Source organism: Haliaeetus albicilla, chromosome 11 (assembly GCF_947461875.1).
Source record: "Haliaeetus albicilla chromosome 11, bHalAlb1.1, whole genome shotgun sequence".
NCBI lineage: Eukaryota > Metazoa > Chordata > Aves > Accipitriformes > Accipitridae > Haliaeetus > Haliaeetus albicilla.
In genome coordinates this window covers 42,212,945-42,231,290 of record NC_091493.1, presented here as the reverse complement: position 1 = coordinate 42,231,290, position 18,346 = coordinate 42,212,945, and the positions used below count along the sequence as shown (strand labels likewise).

Genomic DNA, 18,346 nt, shown 5'->3' with positions numbered 1-18,346 from the left:
AAAATCCCCTGAAGTCCCCCAAAGCCACCCCTCTGGAGGGAAGTTGCAGGGGCTGGGGGGTGTGTGTGAGAATCTTTTATGTGCCACCCCAGTTGCTTGGAGGCAGGGCCAGACGTTATAATCCCCAAGCACGGTCACAGCACATTTTGGGGGGTGGTGGTGGTTGATGGCACTAAAATGTCATCAGGTTGAGGCTGCCAGGGGGTCCTGCTGCCCCAAGCCTCCGGCACCCCCAAACTGGGTGTGTGTGGGGTGTGTGTGTGTCTTGTCCACACTGCCCTGTCCCCATCCTTCTCCAAATACCCCAAAATGGGCTTTTTTTTGCCCCAGCCTCCTCAGCTTGCTGGGGTGGGTGCTTTTGCTTGGCCAGTTTGAGTGTTGTGGCCAAAGAAAAGGGCAGACCCCCCCCCGAAACCCCCAACCCTCCCAACAGGCTGTCTTCCCCATAGCAGCCCCATCCTCATTATTATTATTATTATTATTATTGTTATTATTATTATTATTGTTGTTGTTGTTCTTGTTGTTGTTGTTGTTATTATTACTATTGCTATTATTATTTATTTTCTCTTCTCCGTCGGGATAATTTCTTGCTTTTCAGTGGTTTCGGTTCCTATTTATTTCCGATTCTTCGCTGGCTTTCCCCAGCCTCGGGGCCCCGGGGACCCCCTGTCCCTCCTGGGTACCCTGGGACCCCACCCCTCCCAGGTCCTGCTTTTTGCGTTGCGTCGTGTCGTGCCCGTTTGCAGCTTCTTGTAGTTTTAACTTATTGTTAATGTAAATATTTATTACTCCCCCTGCCTATGTGTGCGCACGTCCCTGGGGGTGGGCAAGGGACTCAGGCCCCCGCGGCCGCCTCCACCCTCCAAACTCTGACCCCACCCCGGGCAGCTCCACCCTGGGGACTCCCGCCCCAGGCCTCCAGGCAGCCCCAGCCCCAGCAGGATCAGTGGGCCGAGGGGACCCCCGGTTCAGTAGCAATAAGAGCTGCACCCCAGGGGCCCCCGCCTCAGCCCCCCACCATTTGTCTGGGGGGACCCAACATGGGGAGAAACCTCCTGACCGTGAACAGGGCCCCCCCCGTGGTGGAGCGGGGCCTCCGGAGGGGACGGGCTGCAGGCCCCCACCCCCGGACTCGACTCTTTGTACTTTTCATGGCAGAAATAATAAAATATAAAAAAAAAATCAGAAATTGTCGTGTGTGTGTGTGTGTGTCGGGCAGGAGGTGTGCGTGGCCCCGTGGGATGTGACCCTCCCCCGCAGCAGGGGGCACCCCAGGGGAGAGGGGCCTGGTGGGGGAGCACCCGTCCTCCACTGCCCTCCCGGCCCCCCAAGCGGGGCCCAGGAGACCGGGGCCGGGACCATGCCAGTCCGCCGGGGGACGGCCCGGGGCGGCGGGGGCTCCCGGGCGGTCACGTGGGGCGCGGGGTACGCCGGGAGCTGTAGTCTTCCGGAACGGAGGGTGAGGCGCTTCCGGGCGGTCACGTGGGCCGCGAGGCACGTCGGGAGGCTGCCGGCGCCGGCCGGGCCCGTTTCCCGTCCTCGGCAGTCGGCGGGACCTTTCGGCGGCCGCGGGTGAGGGGCGGCTCCTGACCGCTCCCTGGGGCGGCAGACGCGGGCAGGAGAGGGCGGGGAGGGGGATTTCCTGCGCCTCGTCCCGCTGCAAGGAGAGGGGCCCCAACCCTCTGTCCCCCCGTCAAGGGCACCGCCAGGCGACGACCCCTCCCCCCCCCCGCCGCCCGGCCCCTTGCTGACAGCAGCCGGCTGCCTTGAAAGCGCTTTATCGCCCCTTAATGCAGGTGCTGGGAGCGTCCGTGTGGGGAAAGCGCCATCTCTGGGAGCTTTTGCTGGTGTGAGCTGTGATGGACCCTACAGGTAACGGCTGCCTGTCTTCTTCCTCTCCCAGAGGCTGTGCTGAGGACTCAGTTGTCTGTTCCTCCCCGTGGTTGTTGTTGACTGCCTCAGGTTTGTGTGGGCTGCCCCTGTTTGGACCAGAGACCAGTGGACACTTACTAGCTTTGGATCATCCACAGGAGCTGCTGTGGATGAAGCTTAAGAGGCTAGAAAACGGTAAAGCAGCTGGAGAATGAAATCAAGGGGATTGAGCTAGAAGGTGCCTCCAGCCACAGACAAGAGACAGCCAGCCTTTCTGAGTGAGGAAGGGTCCCTCTGAGTAGTCCTCAGCAGACCAGATCGCCAACAAGCACCACGGGGTCTGTATGCATATCCAAAAGCATGGTACAGCCATGGGGAGGGCCTGTGTGCGTGCAAGGCTGTGCATCTAGGAAGCCTCGTATTGCAAGAGCTATAAGGTACTACTGTGTTCTCTTAGGTGGAGGACAGTCAAGTGACTAGAGCTGCAGAAGAGGAAGGGGGAGAGAGAGAGAAACAGACAGAGAAAGGAGCATCAGAACTGGAAAATTCTGTGGGCAGTGCTGAAAGCAGGAGCTGTCGTGAGTCCCAGGCCCTTAGGGCCATGTCTCACTCATCTGCGTCCTGGTGTCTCCCTGCCCCCTCTGCATCTGCCACCCCTCCAGATCCCCGCCCATCTCTCTGTTTGTCTCTGCCACCGTCTCTCTCTGTCCTTCATCCCTCTGTCTCTCTTTCCCTGTCCATCTGTCTGCTTGGCTCCCTGTCCCTCTGTGTGGGTTCTTGAGCCTCTCTTTTCCTCTGTCTTTTTTTCTTTCCCTCTATCTCTGCTCTTCTCTCTATTCTTGCGTCCTGCTCCCTGTCCATCTCTGCTCCTCAGTCCTGGTCCCTATTGCTCTCTTTGCCTTTCTGTTCTTGTGTCTTGCTCCCTGTCCCTCTTTTTGTCTACCTCCATTTCTGTCCTGCAGCCCATTACCACTTTTCCCTTCTCCATCTCTTTGTCCTGATCTGCATTCCTGTTTTTCTCAATCTCTCTGGCTTGTTCCCTGTCCTCTTTATTCTCCATCTGTCTTTATGTTGTGCTCCCCATCCCCATATTGCTCTATCCTCTGTACTTCTGCCTGTCCCTCTCTTTCTCCCTCCATTGTGGTCGCTGTCATTTTTTTAAAAAATTTCTCCATCTCTCTGCAGGACACTTCATCCCTATTTTTACTGTTTTTTCCATCTCTCCATCCTTTTCCCTGTACCTTTGTTTCTCTCTCTGTTCCTTGGTCCTCCTTCCTCTTCTTATTTTTCTCTTTCTGTCCCTCTGCCCTGCTCCCCATCCCTCTCTTCTGCTCCCTGTCCCTGTCTTTGTCGCTTTGTTGTTATCCTTGTGCATCTTATTATGCCTCTGTGCTGCTCTGTGTCCCTATTCTTTACATCCCTGTCACTCTCTTTTTCTCTCTGTCCCTCTGTGTGGTTCCCTGTCCCTTGTCTCTTCTTTTTCTGGTCCTCTGTTGTCCTACCTCTTCCTCTCTTTTTGTCTCTATTGCTCTGTCCTTTTCCATGTCCCTATTATGTATTGCTCCATCTTCATCCTGCTCTCTGTCCCTGTTTTTCTCTTGCTCCAACTCACTGTTGTTCTCCCCGTCACTCTCATTCTCTCTGTCGCAGTGTCCTGCTCCCTGTCCCTCTCTTTGTTCTCTGAATCCTATTGTCTCACTCCCTGTCCCTCACTGGTTTTCTGTGTCTGGCTGTCCTCCTGCCCTTCTCTTTCCCTCTCCCCCCCTCTGTTCTGCTGCTCATCACTGGATTTTCTTTCTCCCTCTCTCTGTTCTGATCCTGTCACTCTTTTTGTCTATTCCTCTGTCCTTCTCATCTGTGTTTTTCTTTCTCTGTCCTTCTGTCACTAATGTTTCTTTGTCCATCTCTGTCCTGCCTTTGTCCCGCTGTCCATCCCATCATTTCTTGCTATATCCATCTGTCCAGCTGGCTGTCCCTTTTTCCTCTCTCTCTTCCTCTGTCATGCTCCCCATCAGTATTTGTTTCCTCTGTCCTGCTCTGTGTCTCTTTCTTTCCTCCATTTTCTCTGTATTGCTCCCTGGCCCTATTTTTTTTTCTTGCTCCATCTGTCTTGCTACTCTTCACTGGTTTTTATTTTGCCATCTCTGTCCTTCTCTGGGTTCCTCTTTCTCTATCCCAGTTTCTTTCTCTCTCCACCCCCGTCTTGTCCTTTCCCCCGCTCTTTCCTTCTGTTTTTGTTTATGCCGTTCCCTGTCCCTCTTTTCTCTCACTCTGTCCCTCTGTTCTCTCCTTAGAGATATTGTTTAATTATCCGCCCCTCTCTTCTGTCCATTGCTATTTTGTTCCCTCTCTCCCCCCCCGCTCCCAACGCCTCCCTCCCTCCCTCTCTCTGCCATGTTTCTTCTACTTCCTGTACCTCTGTTTTTCTCTGTTCTTGCTCTGCCTGCTCCATCCCTCTTCCATGACAGTGCTGTATTGCTCTCCTCCCCTCTTGTTTTCTTTCTATCCATCTGTTGTGCTCCTTGTCTCCCCACCCCATTACCTGTCCTGGTCTTTCTCTCTATCCCTCTTGTCGTGCTCCTCATCTGTTGGTCTGTCTCTCTGTCCTGTTGCTCATTGCTATTTTTTTCTTTCTCCACCTCACTGTCCTGGTCCTGTCACTCTCTTCTTCTGTCCCTCTGTCCTTCATCCAGTTTGTCTTTTTCCTTCTCTATCCTTTTGTCCCTATTGCTTCTTTCTCCATCTCTGTCCTGCTCCCTCCTCCTTTTTTTTCCTCATCCCTCTGTCTTGCTTTCTCTCCGTATTTTTTCTGCCTTTGTCCTCCTGCCTGTTCCATAGTTTCTCACTATATCCCCCTGTCCAGCTGGCTGTCCCTTTTTTCCTCTCTGTCTTCCTCTGTCCTGCTTCCCGACCCATTTTTCTCTTCCTCTGTCTCCGTCCTGCAGCCCATTGCTGTTTCTTTCTTCTCCATCTCTTTGTCCTGATCTGCGTACTTCTTTTCTTTTCTCAGTCCCCCTGTCCTGTTCCCTGTCCTTTTTGTCCTATTCTCTAGCCCCTCTTTCTCTATCCCCTGTTCATCCTTCCCCTCCTTTTTATCTCCATCCCTTTGTCCTGCTCCCCATCGGTATTATTTCCTCTATTCGTCTGTCCTGCTCTGTCCTTTTTTTCTGACACTCTGACCTGCTCCCTGTCCCTCTCTTTCTCTGACAATCCATCTGTCCTTCCTTTTTTTCCTCTCTATCCATCTGTCCTGTTCCCTATGACTATTTTTTCTTTCTGCATCCCACTACCCTGCTTTTCATTCTTCTCTTTTGTGCTCTGTCCTTCTGTTGTCCTCCCCAGCAGTATCTTTTCTTTCCAGCTTTCTGCTCTGCTCCCCATCCTTCTCTTTTTCTCTCCATCCCTTTGTCCTGCTCACTGCCCCTTTCTTTCTGTTTTTTTTTCCCCACTTCCCTGTGTATCTGTTTTTCTCTGTATTCTTGTGTCCTGCACCCTATTCCTTTCTGTCTCTGTCCCACTGTCCTGGTCCCCCAATGGCTCTCTTTTTCTCTCTATCCCTCCGTCCTTCTTCCTGTCCTTGTTTTTCTCTCTCTATCCCTCTTCCCTGCTCTCCGTTGCTATTTTTTCTTTCTATATCTATATCTCACTATCCTTCTTCCTATTCAGCTCTTTCTTGCTTTTTCTTCTGTCTGTTCCCATCTGTGTTTTTTCCTCACTCCACCTTGCTGTCCTGCTCCCCTTCTTTCTGTCTTTCAGTCCCACTGTCCTGGTTGCCATCCCTCTGTTTCCCTCTCTGATAATCTGTTCTAACCCCCCCCTGCCCCCTCGCCCCTCACTTAGTCCAGCTCCCTTTTCTGGTCTTTTTCTCTCTGTCCTATTTTCTGTCTCCCTGTCTCCCACTTGTTTTCTCAATGCCTCTGTAGGGCTCTGCGTCCCTATTTCTTCTTTCTCCATCACTGTTTTTTCTCCTTCTCCATCTCTTTGTCCTGATCTGCACCCTCCTCTCTTATTCAGTCCCCCTGTCCTGTTCCCTTTCTTTGTCTCTGTATGTCCTGCTCCCCGTCCTTTTTCTTGTTCTATTCCAGTGTCCTGCTCTCTGACCCTCCTTCCTTGTTTCTCTGTCCTTCCCCCCCCCCGCCCCTTTTCTCTGTCCTGCTCCCTCTTGCTTTTTATCTTGTCACTGTCCTTTCTGTCCCATGGTTTCTCACTATATCTCTCTGTCCTGCTCCCTGCCCCTATTTTTTTTTTACTCCCTCTGTCATACTGCTCATCCCAGTTTTTTTCCTCCATCTCTGTCCTATTTCCTGTCCTTATTTTTGTTTCTCTGTCCTTTCTTCTGTCTTTATTTCTCTCTACCCCTCTGTCCCTACTGCTGCTTTCTCCAGCTCTGTCCTGCTCCCTGTCTCCCTTTTTTATCTCTTTTCTTCTGTTCCTACTGGTTCTTCCTCTATCTCTGGCCAAATCCCTGTCCCTTTTTTTGCCTCTTGCTGTCCCCTCTGTCTTTTTTCTTATTTTTTCTGTCTTTCTCTCTTTGCCCTGTTCCCTGACCCATTGACTCTTGTTATATCCCCCTGTCCAGCTGGCTCTCCTTCTTTCCTGTCTCTCTTCCTCAGTAATTTTTCTTTCTCTGTCTCTCTGTCCTGCTGTTCATCACAGCTGTTTTTTTCCCCCAGTGCTGTCCTGCTCCCTTTCCCTTTCTCTGATTATCCCTCTGTTGTACCCTCTGTCCCATCGACTCTTGTTATATCCCCTGTCCAGCTGGATGTCCCTTTTGTCCTCTCTTGTGTTCTGGGCCCTTTCCCTTGTGGCTACCTTCACCTCTGTCCTGCAGCGCATCGCTCCGGGACCTGACCCATTCCCTGCGGGATCGAAGAGCTCTGCTCCAGTAATGGTTTCCGAGATGTCCCAGGGCAGGGGAGTGCATAGGCATAGAGCTCCTGAGAAGACTCACTCCTGGGACGACTTATATGCGTGAATGAATAAACACTCACTGCTTTGCATGCCCAGGGCTCTGGGTCTGGTGGTGGGGTTGCTTGAGCAATCAATGGGTGGGTCCAGGGGAAGGCCATGGCGGGGGCGGGGGGGGAGGCAGATCATGGCAGAGGCGGGGGGGGGGGGGGAAGGCAGATCATGGCAGAGGCTGGGGGTGGTGGCTGAGGTGCGGGGGGTTCATGCCAAGGCAGGGTGGGGGCTGCTGGGGGCTGGGTAGAGCTCCAGAGGAGGCAGTGGGGGGAACTGCATCCCTGCAGGGTCAAAAAGCAGGGAAGGCTGTGTCTGCTGGCATGGCAGGAGCTGTACTCCTGTGGCACGGGGCTTCTGGTCAGCCATGTTGGCTCCTGGGCATACCAGGAGCTTATTTCGTGGAGTTTTCTGCAGGGTCCAGAAGCGCCTGTGCAGTGGTGCTGCTGTTCTCTCTGTTCCTCAGTCCTTCTCCTTCTTATTTTTCTGTCTTCCTGTCCTGCTCCGCATCCCTCTTTCCTTCTCCATCCCTCTCTGCTCCTTCCTGTCTTTATCGTTGCATCTTGTTGACTCCCTGTTCCTCTTTCCTGCTCCCCATCCCTACTTTTATTTTCCATCTCTTGTCCAGCTGTGCATCTCTGTCCTGTTCCTTCCCTTTTTTCATCTCTTGGTTACTCTGCTCTTCTTTCTGTCCCTATTTTTTCTTCTCTCTATCCCTGTCTACCTATTATTTACTGGTCTATCTTCATCTTGCTCTCTGTCACTGTCTTTCTCTTGCTCCATCTCTCCATTGTTACTCCATCACTCTTGTTCTCTCTGTCCCAGTGTCCTGCTGCCTGTCCTTCTCTTGTTTGCTGAATCCCATTTTCTGGCTCCCTGTCCCTCACTGGTTTTCTATATCTTTCTGACTGTCCTCCTGTCCTTTTCCCCCTCTCCCTGTGTCCTGCTGCCCATTGCTGATTTTTCTTTCTCTTTCTTTGTGTCCTGGTCCTACCACTCTCTTTGTCTGTCCCTGTACTGGTTTTGTCTGGGATGGAGTTAATTTCTTCATAATAGCTTGTATGAGGCTACATTTTGGATTTGTGATGAAAACAGCGTTAATAACACAGGGCTGTGTTAGTTATTGCTGAACAGTGCTTACACAGCATGAAGGCCTTCTCTGTTTCTCATGCTGCCCCGCCAGCAAGTAGGCTGGGTGTGGGTGAGAAGTTGGGAGGGGGACACAGATGGGACAGCTGACCCTAACTGACCCAAGGGATATTCCATACCACATGATGTCATGCTCAGCAATAAAAATCTGGGGGAAGAAGAAGAAAGGGGGGACGTTTGGAGTAATGGCGTTTGTCTTCCCAAGTAACCGTTACGCATGATGAAGTCCTGCTTTCCTGGAGATGGCTGAACACCTGCCTGCCGATGGGAAGTGGTGAATGAATTCCTTGTTTTGCTTTGCTTGTGTGCGCGGCTTTTGCTTTTCCTGTTAAACTGTCTTTGTCTCAACCCGAGAGTTTCTCACTTTCATCCTTCCGATTCTCTCCCCCATCCCACTGGGGGGAGCGAGCGAGTGGCTGTGTGGTCCTTACTTGCTGGCTGGGGTTAAACCATGACATTCCCTGTCTTCTTTTTCTCTACATTCTGCTCCCTGTCCCTGTGTTTCTCTCTCCTTCCTTCTTTGTTTCTTTCTCTGTATCCCTCTGTCCTGCTCCCTAGTCATCTCTTCTCTTTCTATCCCTCTATCCCTAAACTGTATCCTTAGTTACCAACCTACTAAGATTTAGTCCCATAGTGAGTTTTCCCTTATCTAGATAATTTATGGTTTGTCTGAATGGATAAAACCATGTAAACCTAAAGATAAGGTGGGTTCTATCCTCAGTGCTGCTTCTTGATTTTATGTTCTCAATAAACAGCAAAAGCTCAAAGTAAACATGTTTCAGAGTCTGCTTTGACAGGTGGTACCAGGAGGGGACAGTGCAGAACTGTCCTGTTGGTGCAGCACATGGGGTTTTGCCCACGGCGTGCATGCATTTCCCCCTGCCGTGCCTGTGGGTGTGTGCGTGTCTCTTCCCCCCCACCATGCCTGTGGGCAGGTCCCTTTCCCCCCGCCGTGCCTCAGCTGTCATAGGGATGACTCTCAGGGGACTTTGGGGACGACTGGTGCGGGGCTGACTGTCGGGGGGATGCGCGTGGGCTGATGGCCACAGAGCAGCACCCCTGGCAGGGGAGCACCGCAGGTATGCGGGGCAGCCATGGGGGGATGGGGGATGCCCCAAATCCCCTCTAACCCCCCCCCCCCCAGACCTCACTGTCCCCCAGCTCCAGCAACCACTTGCGGCACCACCCCCAAACCACCACCGCTGCTGCCATGGGGGGGGGGGGGGAGTGTCATGTGGGGGGGGTCACCAGAGTAGGCACACCCTGATGGGCCAGTGGCCCATGGACAACACTCCCCCCCCCCCCCCCCCCCCCCCAGAGAAGAGGCCAGGGGGGGAGTTTGCTGCAATGTCAAACCCCAGGGCCTGGTGCCACAGATGCTGCGTGGACATGGTGGTGGAGATGTCTCGATGGTGCCACAACCCATGTTTCCACCTGTGGTAGGACACACCGTTGCAGGAGCCACCCATGCTGGTGGAGGAGGAGCTGCAGGAGGCTGTGGACTTGCTGCTGTGCCCCTGCTGGAGCCAGCCTGGGTGGCCCCACACCGCCTCTCCAGCTCTGGGCAACCACCACAATGGGTGGAGCCCGAGCCAGGGGCTGGCTGACCACGGTCGATGTTTGATGGATGATTTATGGACATTGGAAAGACAATTTTTGCAGATGAAGGGACCGATAGCTGCGTAGCTGTCGTGGGATGGGCAGGAGGTGGTGGCTGGTGGTGTCGCACAGGGTGGGACCGAGCAGGACCCTGCTGCGGTGGGGTGCGGGCTGCAGTGGTCCTGGCTTTGGCTGGGCTGGAGGCGGGCTGGTCCTCATAGCTGCCCTGTGTGGTGCGTGTGTGGGGTCGGTGACTGCAGCAGGTCTGCAGAAGGTCTCCAGACCGCTCCCTGCCTCCGTCTCCCTCTCCAGCTGCCCACCTATCTGCCCAGTTCCCCAAACCTTTTCCTCTTCTGCCAATGCTGCCCTGTACTCTGTCACCATTGACATTTTTACTACATTGCCTCTATCTGGCACCATACCTGTATTTTAAAATTTTTTCCTGTGTTTAATTTTACCCTGTTCTGGCTCCCTCCCCCACCTCTTCTGGCATTCCTCCTCCCTTCCTCTGTCCTGCTGCCTGGGGGCACTGCGCCTTGAGCTGCTCACTTCACTGCTGGGACGAATAAACATTTCTCTGTCCCTCTGTACCCCTGGATGGGTCTGCAGTCCCTGGGTGGGGTCTTGGGAGCTGGGGGGCTGGGGCCATGGGCCCTGCTTCCCACAGCTGGAGGCTGTGGGGTGGGCTGGGGCAGCCCAGGTGGGACCCATGAAGTGACAATGGGGCTGGGCTGGTGGTTTAAAAAGCTGCGGGTAGAGATGGGCTGGGGCAGCTCCAGGTGCAGCTGGTGAGGTTCCTGTTCTAGAGGGAGCTCCTGTGGGAAGCCTCCTGGGAGAGGAGTATGAAGGCACCTACTGCCTGCTCCTGGGTGGGTGAGGGTCAGACAGCTGGCACTGTGGAGGAGGAAGGGGCAGAGGCAGAGAGGAGCCTCGGGGTGGTGAGGGTCTCCTGCTGACACCAGGAGCTGTGGTGAGTTGCACGTTTGGGCCTGTTGTGGCTGTGCTTCTCCAGATCTCTGCCTCCATCTCCCTTTTGGACTGTCCTGCTCCCTGAAGCTTTCTGCTCTCTTGTCAATACTGCCCTGTACCCTGTTACCTTCTGTTTCCTTTTTATGCCTTTCCCTTTCTGGGTTCCCACCCGCTGTTATTTCATTCTTCGCACGCTGCCTTCTTCCCCATTGCTTGTGAAAATTGCATTTCTAGGTCTCCCTCTGCCCAGTGACCTATGTCTGTTTTCAGTGACTCCCTCTGCTCTGCACCCCATTACTCTTCCAATGTGATTTCCCTGGGGCTGTCTGGCTCCCTCTCCTGATACTTAACTTCTTATCCATATGGCCAGTACCCCCTTGCCTTCTGAATTTTCTCTCTCTGTTTTTTTTTTTAAAATCTCTTCCTGCCTGTCCTCTACTTCATGATTTCTTAAATTTTGTTTCCATGTCTTCATTTATTTAGTTAGCTGAGCCTATTTCTTATATTTTTTTCATCCCTGTTCTCAATCCTGTTGCTTTTAAAGTTTTCGTACTGTCAACTTTTATCCAGTTTGTGCTCCCTACTTTTTAATTTTTCCTCTCTGTTCTTCTGTGCTGTTGCTTTTACATTTTCTTTTGATGTCTCTGACTTAGTTTGCCCCTATTTTTTGTCTCTCTTCTTACTCCTTCCACTTCTGAAATTTTCATTTCTCCTTTTATCAAGCTCCCTATCCCTTTAAAATTCCTTCCTGTCAGTCCCTTACCCCACAGCTTTTAAAATTTTCTTTCCATTCTCCTCTCTCCTTGAATCCTTTTCTTTACAATTTTTCTTATCTTTCCCTAATGCTGTTGCTTATGAAATTTGCTTTGTCAACTTTTATCCAGTTTGCTGTCTCTGCTTTTTATTTTTTCCTGTCTTGTACCCTGCTGCTTTTAAAGGTTTTTCTATGTCTGTATTAGTTCGCTGTTGCTATTTCTTAATTTCTCCTTATTTCCTTAACCCCTGTTGCTGTTAAAATTTTCTTTTACCCCATTCACTGTCTTTATTTTGCTGTTTTCTTTTAATGATTTCTTGTCTCTTGTTAGTACCATCAGTTTTTAAATTTTCTTTCTAGATCTGTTTTAGTTTGCTGTCCCTATTTATTAATTTCCCCTTTATTGCCCTAATCCCCATTGCTTTTAAAATGTTCTTTCTATGCCTACTTTTTTCCCCTTTGCTGTCGTTTAAAAATTATTTCTTGTCCTTCCTCAGTGCCACTTTGTTTGAAAATTTTATTTCTATGTTTGTTCTAGTTTGCTGTCCCTATGTTTTAATCTTTTCATCTCTTAATCACTTGGCTTTTAAAATTTTGCTTCTATGTCTACTTTTATCGGTTTTGGTGTCCCATGTTTTCCTGTCTGTCCTGTACCTCATTGCTTTTAAAATTTTCTTTCCATGACCACGTTTATCAACAGGCCTATTCTTAGTTTTTAATTCTTTCTTGTAATTTAACATGGCTTTCCCCCATGCAAGGTTGTTTTTTTTTTTTTCCCCCATGTGTGTCAGGCATGGCTGCTGCTGTCCCCCATGCCCCTGTAGTTCCATGTTTTTTCAGTTTCTTTTGTCCTCTGGGACTGTTGTGCCTCTGTTAAGGGAATCAGTTGGAGACACAGTCAGGGTGACTCTGAATCATCAGCGATTCACAGTAAATAACTTATCTTGCAACCAGAGATATTTTTGAGAAGGGATTCTTAAGGGATCTAATTCTGCTTTCTGATTCAGTCCTATCCAGAAGGTAGTTATGGTAGAAGTTAGGTGGTATGCGTGGTCTTGCTAGAAATGCAGCATAACCCCAGAGCATTTTGGCTTTTTTACAGGAAACTAAAGCACATCAACTTTGATAACATTGTTATTGCATTTAATGAGCTAGTTTCTTACCTAGTTTAGAAGGACATTTATCTCTTTCTATCTGTGCCCCAGGAGAACTAAGTTTAATTCCCTACCTGGTCACATTGCTGATGCAATAGGTGTAGCTGTAGTACAGGAGCAGGTATTGTTGTTTCCAGGAAGGGTTGCCTTCTCTGTTCAGGGCTTTGCATTCTGTAAATTGGAGGCAGGTGAGAAAACTCACAGCTGCTCCTGTGTCTGCCTTCATGCCTAGTGGTTGCTTGCCTTTCCCCTTTTGCAGGTGATTGTGGGAAGGGTGGTGGACAGGGCCTGGGGTATATGAGCCACAGCCTCTGCTCAGGGAGCTCATTGTGCTCCTGGGTTTCTCTGGTGTTGGTGCTCAGCTCTTCCTTGAGTCCTTTGCAGCTGTTGAGCTGGCTCAGCCCTTTGGGACCTTTCTTCCTTAGAGCTTTGTTTGTCAGGTGGTCTTGGTTGCTGCATGGTACAGTGTCCTGTCTATTTGAGCTTTCTGTTTTTTGGTTAGAATTCTTTTTGGCAGGGTTTCTTTTGTTTATTCCTGCAGGTGAAGTCAGGTGGTGTTTTGGCATCCAGGTCCCTGTAGTGCGCTCTCCTCTCGTTTTGCCAGATATCCTCACCAGCATTCTCCCATGATTGGAGCAGCAGAGAGGGGAGCGGAGCACCGGGGCATCCAGGGAGGTAATGTAAGGCTTCCTCTTGTCTTTGCAGGGCTGACCCTGAGGAAGTCCTGTACATGGGCCAATTGTGTGAGTAGATATAACGTGGGTGCGCTAATCCCTTTCAAAGCATGCCAGAAGGTAAGGATTTTGTTTTGTTTATCATAATGTTGTTCTGGTTTGTGTGTTTGCTGAATACATGAGTTTTGTGTGGGAGGAAGCTAGCTACCTGCCTCATTCTGGGATAAGGTAGGGTACATGTAAGTTGTTAGCTGATATCTTCTTTGCCAGATGTTTTGAAATAAGTGTATCTGACTTTCCTAGCAATTCACAAAGGGGTTTGGGGCACCTTGATGGCAGGTGCTGTTGGCAAAAGGCAAAGCAGGGCCATAGCAGAGTTTTGTGTTGATGGGGATGGGCTCTGTCATCTCCTGCACGAACTTCTTCTCTTAGGTAATGATGGGGATGGTAGCTTTCTTTAGATTTCTTGAAGAACAAGGGAAGGATGGAGCAGGTTATCAGTGTGTAATCATTTTCTCTTCCTTTGGGAGTACAGGCACCCAAGGGCTAGCCCAGACTCAAGGAATAGCATGAGGATATCTGCATTGACTGTCAGCAAAGGAAGGAAGCTTCTTTCAGAGGCCAAGGTGATGAAGCAGAGTGTTTATTTGTTCTGTTTGACTTTGATCATGGGGGGGGCATGGTCATGGTCATGGTGGGGTGGTGGCTCAGACATGCAGAACATGGTCCTGGGCGGGGGAGTGTCTATAGCATTTGAGGCTGCAAGGGATCTCACGGACACCACTGGACAGGCATTAGAACCCAATGCTTGGGTTGGACCAACCTGGCAGAACCATCTTGCCATCTGAAGTAACACATGCTTCTGTACCGGGATTTTTAATAGATCAGTCTGCATCGCCTTTGGCTTTTTCTTACAGAGCTCATATGTTGGCAAGAAGTGGCTCTCATCAAGCACTTTTGTCTGAGGGGTCTCTGTCAGATTTTGGGACTATCAAGTCATATTCAGCATCTGTCTGCACCCAGGTGTCCTGTAACTACTATGCAGTTTTGGCTTAAGGCTTTATAACTCAGTGTTATCTACTAGTAGCATTCCGTATGCGAGCAGCTTCTGGCAGCCCAGTCTCATGTCCCATTTATGCTGGCGTTCTTTTTCGAGCTTGCTGTCTACCGAGGGGTTCTCCGTGCTGCAGTTCATAGAGTTGTTTAAGAAGTATTGATCCGTAAAGGAAGTCTGTTACACCAGCCACAGTCGTTTGCTATCTGTACTTCTTTTGGCATTTGTGGGGCTCAGTTCTTGAGCTCTATCGGCCTCTACCTGTATTTGAATCATGTGGCAGTAACTGTAATTTTTGTGTGTCAGTGAGTGGTTTGACTTATTCTTGCAGTTCAAGTAATAGATCTAGGCTAAGCAGGACAGTTATGCGAGGCCCAAGAGCAAAGGTGAGCAGACAGTGGTGCAGGCCACGATGGGGGATGAAGTTGATTTGCTTGGTTTTGTGCTTTTGGGGTCTCTTTTTGGGATTATTTTGCACCCTGGCCCCCTGTGGCGCATCTGTGGGCGTGTCCCTGTGCTCCCCCTCTCCCTGTGCCCATGGGTGCATGCATCTCCCCCTGCCATGACCATGGGTGGTCATTGTATTCCCCCCCCCCCCCACTCCAGCGTGCCCATCGGTTGGTGCTTCCCCTGGCTTCTGTCATGTCCATATGTAGCTGTCCCCACACTGCGCTCTGTGGGTGGGCGTCTCCCCTGCTGTCCCCCCTCTCTCCATGTGTGTTTGTCTTTCTCCCCTCCCCATGGTGTCTGTGGGTGTGTGTCTTCCCCTGTGTCTGTGGGCATGGGTCTTCTCTGTCCCTCCCCTTGTCTGCAGGCATGGGTCTTCCCCTGACCCCCCTGTGTTTGTGGGTCTTTCCCCAGTGTCCATGGGTGTATCTTCCCCCCTCCCTCCCATGTCTGTTGGCATGTTTCTTCTCATGTGTCCGCGGGTGGGCGTCCCTTCCTCCCGCTGCCCGGCCGTGTCCGCGGGTGGGCGTCTTTCCCTGTAGCCCCCCATATCTGTGGGCGTGTATCTTCCCCCGCCCGCCTTGTCTCCATGGGTGTGTCTCTTCCTTCCCAGCCCCCTGTGTCTGTGGGCGTGTCTCTTCCTCCCCCCCCCCCCCCCATCCATGGGCATGTTTCTTCCTGTCCTGCTCTACCATGTCTGTGGGTGTGTCCCCGTGTGTCGTTCGTGTCCCCCCCCCCCCCCCCCCCGCACCCTTTGGCATTTCTCTCCCCTTCCCAGCCTCCCCCATCTGTGGATGTGTCTCTTCCCCTCTCCTGCCAGCCTGTGTCTCTCATCTATTGCTCTGTCCAGCTAGTCTGGAATGTACAGTTGTTGGAGAAACTTCTACACCCTGTGCCTCCTTCTCAGGTTGTCAGCTTGGCCCTGTGTACAGTCTGCTGTGGTCACTGACTCTGTACAGGACACAGGCACCCCTGGAGAGCTTTACACCCGAGTCATTCCTTTCCCCTTGGGTAGCAGTTTGCTCAAGGGCGAGGGACCGGGTTGAAAACAGGCTGCTGCACGCTCCAGTCAGACTAAGATGCTGTTCTCTGGGGACCCAGTGCGAGGAAAGCTGAGGTACTTTCTGCACTGCCCATGGCTCTTCACAAGGGAACCGTGCTCTGGTTTTAGCAGAAAAAGGCATCGGTCACAGGCAGCCACATATCACTGTCCACAGCTTTTTGGCAGGTGTCTTGCTTGTTCAAGGAGAGGTTTATTTCTTGCCTTGCAGTCTTGATGCCAAAACAATTAGGAGTTCTACAAAAGCCTTTTGATATCAAAGCACGATGATGGCTAGATTTCTACCAGTGCCGTATTTCAGCTGTGTTGCTAGCTGAAAATGGCTTGCAGGCCAGGAGATCTTTAGAGGGGTCTGAATTAGAGAAACTGAGTGTTGAAGTGTTTGTTTTAAGGAGGCAAGTTAGGCAGCCAAAGGAACTGAGATGCTCACCTGACACATTGGCAGAACAGTCTATCCAGCCTACTAAGTATTGTGTGTTGTGGGCAGTAAAGTGCAACTGTGATGCTTGCTGGCAGGGAGTGGCAAGGAGTGCAGAGCTGCACTCTTGTATGGAGCAAAGATGGAACCTCCAGGGCTCTATGGTCATCTGCTGCTGTTTCTGTGGTGCTGTACTGGACAGGCTGGAACTCCAGCGTGAACTTGAGTTGAAGGGACTGCAACCTGTGTATGACTTCATGTGGGAGCAGGACACCCTGAAGTGTCTGTGGCTGTGGACAAGCCCATGCCAGAGCAGGTACATCTTGAAGCCTCTGTGGCTGTAGTTATGTCTGTGCCGCAGCAGGTATACCTCTGAAGGGACTGTGGCCCAAGGATAAGTCCATGCTGCAGCAGTTACACCTTGAAGCATCAGTGGCTGTGCATGAGGTCATGCTGGAGCATCTCAAAGCGTGTGGCCATGGATAAGCCCATGACAGAGCAGGTACACCCCTGGAGGGACTGCAGCCATGGCTAAGGCCATGTTGGAGCAGGTTTACTTCTGAAGGGACTATGGCTGTGGGTAAGGCCATGCTGGAGGAGGTATATCTCTGAAGGCATTGTGGCCCATGGATAAGGCCATGCTGGAACAGGCGCACCTCAAGGCAACTGTGGCTGTGGATAAGTCTCTGCCACAGCAGGTATACCCCTGAAGAGGCTGTGGCTCATAGATAAGGCTCCATGCGGAGCAGGTACACCCCTAAGGGACTGCAGTCTGTGGATAAGTCCAAGCCGGATGTCGTGGTTTAACCCCAGCCAGCAACTAAGCACCACGCAGCCGCTCACTCACTCCCCCCCACCCAGTGGGATGGGGGAGAAAATTGGGGGGAAAAAAGCAAAACTCGTGGGTTGAGATAAGAACGGTTTAATAGAGCAGAAAAGAAGAAACTAATAATAACGATAACACTAATAAAGTGACAACAGCAATAATAAAAGGATTGGAATGTACAAATGATGCACAGGGCAATTGCTTACCACCTGCCAATCGACACCCAGCTAGTCCCCGAGTGGCAATTCCCTGCCCCCAGTTCCTATGCTAGGTGGGACGTCACCTGGTCTGGAATACCCTGTTGGCCAGTTTGGGTCAGGTGCCCTGGCTGTGTCCTGTGCCGACTTCTTGTGCCCCTCCAGCTTTCTCGCTGGCTGGGCATGAGAAGCTGAAAAATCCTTGACTATAGTCTAAATGCTACTTAGCAACAACTGAAAACATCAGTGTTATCAACATTCTTCACATACTGAACTCAAAACATAGCACTGTACCAGCTACTAGGAAGACAGTTAACTACATCCCAGCTGAAACCAGGACACTGGAGCATGGGCAAGGTGACGAGTTCATTGCAACAGTAAACCCTGTGGCCTGGTCCAAAGGGACCAGGGGTGGAGATTGTAATGGAAATTAAATTGTTGTAACCCATGATTTGAGTTGCGTGTTATAGGAATTAGTATAGCAGGAACCACCCAAACCAATGGAGGCCGAGCCTTACAAGAAGCAGTGCAAGCGCAGCAGCGACCCGACCTGAGATGCCTTTGGTGCCCAGTAACTCCATGCAACACACCAGCTCTGCTGTCCTGAGTGACCACTGTAACAGATGGAGCCCAAAGTCATGGACTAAATGAACTCAAGGGACATTCTGTGGACACTTTATGGACATTTTAGAGGGGTAGTCCATAGACTAAGAGAATGATATCTGTATATTGTATTAAAGGATGGGAAGGGTGTGGTGGTGGTTAGTGAGGATGTGTTGGATAGTGTGAACCTAAGCATGGCGTAAATGGTGTGGAATAAGGGGTGGAGAATGTGCTGGTTTTGGCTGCGATAGAGTTAATTTTCTTCACAGTAGCTGGTATGGAGCTTTGTTTTGGATTTGTCGGAAAACAGTGTTGATGATACAGGGATGTGTTAGTTATAGCTGAGCAGTGCTAACAGGCTGAGGGCTGTTCTGCTCATCACCCTGCTCTGCCAGTGAGCAGCTGGGGATGCACAAGGCATTAGGAGGGGGACACAGTTGGGACAGCTGACCCCAACTGACCAAAGGGATATTCCAGACCATATGATGTCGTGCTCAGCAATAAAACTGGGAGTGGAGGTTGGTTTTATGAAGCTGGCTATTGCTATTTTTTAATTATTGTCTGTCTGTCATGTAATTAATTGCTTTTAAAATTTTCTATGTCTACTTTTA

General features: G+C 51.0%; 1 protein-coding gene and 1 long non-coding RNA gene across 2 annotated transcripts; both read left to right on the top strand.

The window, feature by feature from the left end:
• The first annotated feature begins 1,477 nt into the window (after positions 1 to 1,477).
• LOC138687647 (uncharacterized) lies at positions 1,478 to 6,761 on the top strand. The gene is made up of 5 exons (XM_069795711.1): positions 1,478 to 1,572; positions 1,797 to 1,872; positions 2,330 to 2,450; positions 4,566 to 6,261; positions 6,704 to 6,761. Exons 4-5 carry the CDS (start codon positions 5,132 to 5,134, stop codon positions 6,759 to 6,761), a joined length of 1,188 nt encoding a protein of 395 aa, XP_069651812.1. The 5' UTR covers positions 1,478 to 1,572; positions 1,797 to 1,872; positions 2,330 to 2,450; positions 4,566 to 5,131.
• Positions 6,762 to 12,574: 5,813 nt separating this feature from the next.
• On the top strand, positions 12,575 to 15,161 carry LOC138687830 (uncharacterized). Its single transcript, XR_011326971.1, has 4 exons — positions 12,575 to 12,644; positions 13,162 to 13,250; positions 13,661 to 13,756; positions 14,048 to 15,161. It is a non-coding gene; the product is annotated as an uncharacterized lncRNA (long non-coding RNA).
• Positions 15,162 to 18,346: the final 3,185 nt, after the last annotated feature.

Excerpts from the sequence above, each read along its gene's own strand:
- LOC138687647 (XM_069795711.1), top strand. The coding sequence starts at position 5,132 with ATGACTATTTTTTCTTTCTGCATCCCACTACCCTGCTTTTCATTCTTC. Across the intron at positions 6,262-6,703 it reads CTGCTGCTTTCTCCAGCTCT|CGCATCGCTCCGGGACCTGA; the intron begins GTCCTGCTCCCT and ends TCTGTCCTGCAG.